The sequence below is a fragment of the Hordeum vulgare genome, chromosome 5H (genome assembly GCF_904849725.1).
Source record: "Hordeum vulgare subsp. vulgare chromosome 5H, MorexV3_pseudomolecules_assembly, whole genome shotgun sequence".
Taxonomy (NCBI): domain Eukaryota; kingdom Viridiplantae; phylum Streptophyta; class Magnoliopsida; order Poales; family Poaceae; genus Hordeum; species Hordeum vulgare.
In genome coordinates, this window is record NC_058522.1 from 60,393,631 (window position 1) to 60,400,626 (window position 6,996).

At 51.7% G+C, this 6,996-nt stretch overlaps 1 protein-coding gene across 1 annotated transcript; it reads left to right on the forward strand.

Moving 5' to 3' along the window:
* Positions 1-698: 698 nt before the first annotated feature.
* Positions 699-2,620, forward strand: LOC123397505 (trimethyltridecatetraene synthase-like). Its single transcript, XM_045092034.1, has one exon. It carries the CDS (start codon positions 751-753, stop codon positions 2,350-2,352), a length of 1,602 nt encoding a protein of 533 aa, XP_044947969.1. The 5' UTR covers positions 699-750; the 3' UTR covers positions 2,353-2,620.
* Positions 2,621-6,996: the final 4,376 nt, after the last annotated feature.

The window sequence follows — 6,996 nt, forward strand, 5'->3', positions numbered from 1 at the left end:
ATGCATATACAATCAAGAACCATTTTTTTATTTTATGTTTGGAAGCTTCTTCCCCCTTTCTCCTCTTAACATATGATACCCACACTCTTTTACTTTTCCCCTTGCTTTCGAAAAAAGAGTCAGGAAACACTAATGGCAACCCTTCGAGTCGACGAAATTCATAAAATTCTCCGCGAACGTATTGAACAATATAATAGGAAAGTAGGGTTGAGAATATAGGTCTCTTAGTTCAAGTGGGGGATGGGATTGCTTGTATTATAGGTCTTGGTGAAATAATGTCGGGTGAATTAGTCCAATTTGCAGAAGGTACAAGGGGTATTGCTTTGAATTTGGAATTCAAAAATGTTGGGATTGTAATAATGGGCGATGGGTTGATGATAAAGAGGGCAATTTTGTAAAAGCAACAGGAAGAATTGCTCAGATAGGTATTCGACAAAATTTTGTGGCAACTTGCACCCTGAAAAAGACCTGCCTCCTCGTGGATCACACACACACATATCTGCATACTTTCCATGTTTTGGCTGAGGGAGTCAGGAGTCAGGACCTATACATCGTAGAGACAAACACGCATCTGCATTCCATTCATGCTTGGATAGATAAATCTGTTAGAGCCAACCACTTTTCATCAGAAAACTACACTGGAAATGATGCATATATATGCATGCTTGTTCACATGCCCGCCAACATACACACCCAAGTAGCAGTGCCAAGGCCAAAGCGTTAAACCTAGTTCCCTTACTTCCACTACTAATGGAGCTCACACCGACACTGCCCATGGCCATGGCCTTGATCACCATCCTCACCGTCCTCGTCGTCAGCTCCGCCTTGTCACGGCGCCGCCAGGGTAAGGCCCTGAAACTCCCGCCGGGACCGCGGGGCTGGCCAGTGCTCGGCAGCCTCGGCGCCCTCACGGGCGTGCTCCCGCCCCACCGCGCTCTGGCCGCGCTCGCGGCTCGTCACGGCCCGCTCATGCACCTCCGTCTGGGTTCCTACCACGCCGTCGTCGCCTCCTCCGCCGACGCCGCCCGGCTCGTCCTCAAGACTCACGACCTCGCCTTCGCCGACCGCCCCCACACCGCTGCCGGCGAGCACGCCGCTTACGGGTACCTTGGTATCGTGCACACACCGTATGGCGCATACTGGCGTATGGCGCGCAGGCTCTGCGCCACCGAGCTCTTCTCCCCGCGTCGCGTTGACTCGTACGAGTATATTCGGAAACAGGAGCTCCGGTCGCTCGTGTGTGGCTTGTTCGAATGCCGCGGCCGTGCCATCGCGGTCCGGCAGCACCTGGCGGACGCCACTCTGCGGAATGTCCTGCGCATGTCGGTCGGGGAGAAGTGGTCGGGCTGCTACGGCAGCCCCGAGGGTGAGGAGTTCAGGCGCACGCTTGACGAGGCGTTCGCCGTGACCGGAGCGGTGAGCAACGTCGGCGAGTGGGTGCCATGGCTCGGGTGGCTCGACGTGCAGGGCTGCGTCCGGAGGATGAAGCGGTTGAGCAAGGTGTACGATCGGTTCCTCGAGAGGATCCTCGATGAGCACGACGAGGAGCGGTGCAAGGTGGCGATGGCTACCGGAGCTGGCCACGGCGATTCCGCTGCACCGGGGGACCTTGTGGACGTGCTGATGCAGCTCGCCGAGGAGGAAGGCGAGACGGTTGGGACGTCATCAACGGAAGCAAGGCTCACGCGTGACGGTGTCAAGGCCTTCATCCAGGACATCATAGCCGGTGGCACGGAGAGCTCTGCGGTGACCATGGAGTGGGCCATGTCGGAGCTCTTGCGCCGGCCGGATGCCGCCGCCGCCGCCGCCGACGAGCTCGACCGCGCGGTGGGCCGCAGCCGGTGGGTCGAAGAGAGCGACCTGGCCCACCTCCCCTACATCGACGCCGTGGTAAAGGAAACAATGCGGCTGCACCCAGTGGGCCCGCTTCTAGTCCCGCACATGGCTCGGGAGGACACGCTGGTCGCCGGCTACGGCGTCCCCGCCAGCGCGCGCGTGCTGGTGAACGTGTGGGCCATTGCGCGAGACCCGGCATCGTGGCCCGACCGGCCCGACGAGTTCCGGCCCGAGCGCTTCGCCGGGAGCGCCGTGGACGTTCGTGGGCAGCACTTCGAGCTGCTGCCGTTCGGTGCCGGGCGGCGGATGTGCCCGGCGTACGGGCTGGCGATGAAGGTGATAAGCGCCGGCCTGGCCAACCTGCTGCAAGGGTTCGCGTGGCGGCTGCCGGAGGGGGTCTCGCCGGATGACCTGAGCATGGAGGAGCACGTCGGGCTGTCGACCCGCAGGAAGGTGCCACTCGTCGCCGTCCCGGAGCCCAGGCTGCCGGCGCATCTCTACACCGCCATGACCTGATCGGAACCGTGCATGGCCAAACAATTTCCCGAACAGTTGATGCAATCGACTGAATTAGCTAACCGCAGCTTAGTGGAGCATCCACAGCATCTTTCCAGGTCTCCTATCATCCACAGACCACAGCATCTTTCCTTGTTTCTCCAAGTCTCGAGAACGTCGCGACAAGCGAGTTGCCTAGGTCTTTTTCCTAGCACACCACCTGAGTTGTTTGTTTCTAGTGTGTGGCTTCGGAATTGTACGTACCATTACTCTCTTTGGATGTACCTTTGATGAAATGAATTGCAAATCTCTTGCGTATTCCAAAAAGGAAAAAAAACATGAGCAAACACCAAACAGCAAGGGCCTGTTTGATTAGGAGGATTTTAAAACGGGAAGTAGCCAGTACTCTCGGGTGTACTACACCCGAGCTTGGAAAAAGCTGGAAAAACATGATGAAATCAAATCAAAAAATCTGGAAGTTGGAGACATCAAACATTACCAAATGTTCGGGGTACTTGCAAAATTTCAGCCAAAAATAACATCCGAGGAGCTCGAACTAAAAAAACAAAATCAATGCTCAAACAATGCACAAAACTTTGAACATCGATTTTTCTTTTCAGTGCAAGCTCCTCAGATGTTAATTTGGGCTGTAATTTTGCAAGGTGATCGAATATGCGATAAATGTTGATGTCTTAAATTTTAAGAATGTTTGGATTTGTTATCATCACATTTTTCCAGTTTTTTGCAAACTCGGGTGTAGTACACCCGAGAGTAGAGCATCCACTCTCATATGAAAACGCAAAAATATGAAAAATAGAGGGCTAGAGTGGCATGTCCGTTTGAATCTTATGGTATTAATAAAGAATGTTTGATGTCAGAGAAAAAACAAAAAGATGTGAAAAAAGCTTGGAGTGGATAGATTTCCGATGAAATGTAGTATGAAAGATTTCATAGAAAAAATTCCTTTGAAATCCAATTCAATGAATCAAAGGACCAATATAGATTTTTTTCTAAGAATTTCAATCCTCAAAAAGTCCTGTAAAACTCTTTTGAATCAAAGGAGCCCTAAAGGAGAAATGTTGCTTGCATTTATTCTTTCAAAAGGATTAAATCTATTATAAAGATTTAGCGGAAATGCAACTCACCTAAACATAACAAAAACTACATCGAGGTCCATGGACCACCGAATGACCATTGTTGTCACACGGACGAACCGCCGACACGCAACTCCCACCGGTGGCGGATCCAGGACCCGGGGGGGGGGGGGGCAGATTGTAAATACTTTCTTACTCTAGCACATGCACATTTTTTTGAAACGGAGGCTAAGATTGCCTCATATATATACATACATATAATAAGAAGAGAATTATCCAGTTAATTATAGAAAACCGGGAAAAAACCGTTACAGAAGGGCCACACCCACTTCCATGGACTGAAACACACAGGGCAACCCCCCCTTATCGATGACACGTCGACCTACGGCCACACAACGCAGTTCCGACCCTAACAGAGAATTGTGAAGGACAAAACCAGGCACGACTGGCGCCACGGAAGATCACAGAACGGGCTACCTGCCGCCAGTCATCATATACCGCAGGGCCTCGCCGCCGCAGCTTCGACTGCACAGGAACAAACAATCCGAGGCAATATCGTGGACACACCGGAGAAGAGCAACCTACCGCAACCATTGTCGTGTTGCTGACATCGCTCCCACCATCATCATTTCCACCAAAGTCTGGATGCCATAGTGGTCCTCTCGAGGCCGCCGCCCCGACATCCACCACTCCATCGCGCCCAGCGCAATCAACCGGCACCGCCGCCCCGACATACCACCACTCCCCTCGAGTAGCAACGTCGCACTACACAGCTGCCCGTAGCCCATGCTACTCAGGGTAACCACTCGCAGACCACGAACGTCGCACCACATTCAAGGTCGTCGCCCCGACATAAAGTCAAACTGCCCCCTCTAGGGCGCGTCGACCGAGACGACACCCTACCGCCCAAGCGGGAAAAGGGTGCCACCCAATCTATGTCGAGATAGAGCCCCACCTCATAGAGCTGCCACTCACATTGTTTCTGAGATCGCCATCTCGATGCGCAAATAGAAACCACCTGGAGCCGCCACCCCGACGCCCACTGTCCCCGACGATGAAGAGATACATGCAAACAGGAGTATGCTGACTCTCCAAGGCGATGCCTCAAAGAAGAAAACGACGTAGCCCCGTCATCGCCCGCTCTGACCATCCGAAGCTAAGGATTTCTCCCGGAGAGTCGTATAATGGAGCTCCACGGCAACACCTTCAAGAAGGGGAACAACGCCATGGCGCCTCTGTTGCCGGCACTAACGCAAAGTCAGTGTTGGACTTTCGCCGGGAGCTCCATCACACCTCCAAAACCGAACAGACCTGAGGCATTCCACAACACACAATCCCCATAGTCGACGTCCACCTGCTTCACCTCGTGGCACGGTGCCCCTGGCCTGCCCGCGAGCAAGCCCATCCGGCACAGACCGACGCGCCACCCACCGAGTCTCCCTACTTCCCCGGCCCGCATCACCCGGCCTCCAGGTCGTCGACCACCAGCACACCACACGTGTCTACACACGCTGGCCAGGACCAGCCGATGTTCAGCAACCCCATCTAAGTAGGATGAACACCGTCTGCAACACCACCACCATAGAAGGGCAGGAGGTCACCCCACCGCCGCAACCACCACTACCGGCCGGATCTGAGTAGAGGACTGTGAGATCCGCCGCCAGCACGACCACGGGCCTCCAGAACCCCACGCGCCGAGGTGGAAGGGGCGGAGGGGAGGAGGCGGCGCCGACAGGTCACCAAGACGTCAGAGGGAGGGAGCCGGAGGAGAGGGAAGCCGGATCCCGACGCCACTGAGCAAGGGAGGACGCCACGCGACGTCCTTCACCTGTGCGAGGGAGAAAACCTCCCCACCGCCGCCTGCGCCACGCGGTCTTTGGCCGGCGATGCCACTGGCGGCGGCGAGATGGGAGGCGGGTCGAGTGGATGGGGGGCGGCGGTGCTAGGGTTCCCTTCGTGAGGCGCCCGCGGGAGCGGTACTAGAGGGGAGTGGAGGGATGGACTACCTTGTTTGACCGACTGTTACCCTATACATGCACATCGTAGAGGCACTGTAGATGTACTGTAGCATGCCTGGGGCCCGGGCCTTGGCCGAGTTCTGAATCCTCCCTTGATTGTCACCATTCATTACCGGAGTCGATTTGACCTTGTCAATGACAATCGAAAAATCTCCGTGCATGTGCCCCTAAAGACCGGAGTCACAGTCGTAGACGTTGAATCTTTGAATATACTTGAAGAACATAACAACAAATCTCATTGTTGTGCACGCAAGTCAAAAAACCCTAGCCTCACTCCTTGAAGGAGCTGGCATAAATTTATGCCGAAGCTCTGTCTATCTAATCTCTTCTCATAGACGAACTTCATGAGAATCGAAGCTTAGAGAATTTCCAATAACATGACTATATTTGGATGTCTATATGTTTATATAGACAATGGTCTAAAAAGATTCCCTCATATACACGTCCAGTTTTGCAGCAGAACGTCTATATATAGAACGTCTATGTTATCTCTCCTATATTTTAATAATATATTATAACTACCAATTCAACTGCCATTTTATGACCTCCAACGGCTCTATTCCAGTCCTATGTATAACACCCATTCTCACCTCTATTAAATCATTCCATCTTGTGCTTCTCTAATCTCTCTTCCAAGTCTTGTGTCTTCTCTCCTACAACACAATGAGTGAAACAGGATTTGTTTTGGATATGCTCATGAATTCGTAGTCTCGTCTTCATCGGACGATGATGATCTAATTCTTATAGCATTTACGGAGTGCCAGGAGGAAGAGGAGGCGAATGGTCCACGTCACGGCGGTTCGACGCTCGGGCGGCAGTATTTGTATCGCGGAAGAGATGTTAAATTTGTTCTACTCTTGGACGACTACTTCAAAGAAAATCCAACCTTCCTTGAAAGTTACTTTTGTCTAAGATTAGTATTACAAAATTATTCTCTATCCGCCTATTGGTCATCTTTCTATCCCATATTTGTTTATACGCACAAGTATAGAATGTCTCATAATTTTTTTAATCGCATAGCTGAAGCGGTACTTGAGCATGATAGTTATTTTAAGCAAAAAAGAAATTCAGCTGGAGCTCTTGGGTTGCATCCTCTACAAAAGATGGCAGCCGCAATGCGACTACTAACTTATGGATATGATGCTGATGCCGCAGATGAGTATTGTGATAGCTATTTGTGAAGTCTTTGGGAACCAATAGATGAGATTTCCAAATAAAGAAGATACTTCTAGATTACTTGAGTTAGGGGAGCAAAGAGGTTTTCCTGGTATGTTAGGGTCTATACAATGCATGCATTGGACTTGGAAAAATTGTCCTAAAAATGGCATGGCATGTTTAAAGGTCATGTGAATAAGCCCATAATGATTATGGAGGCAGTTGCTTCGAAGGATCTTTGGATTTGGCATCCATTCTTTGGTTTACCAGGGTCTCTCAATGACATAAACGTTCTTCAATGTTCACATGTGTTTGCAAAGCTAACCGAAGGGGAAGCTCCAAAAGTAAATTATACCATCAATGGTCATCCATATACAATGGGGTACTACCTTGCAGAT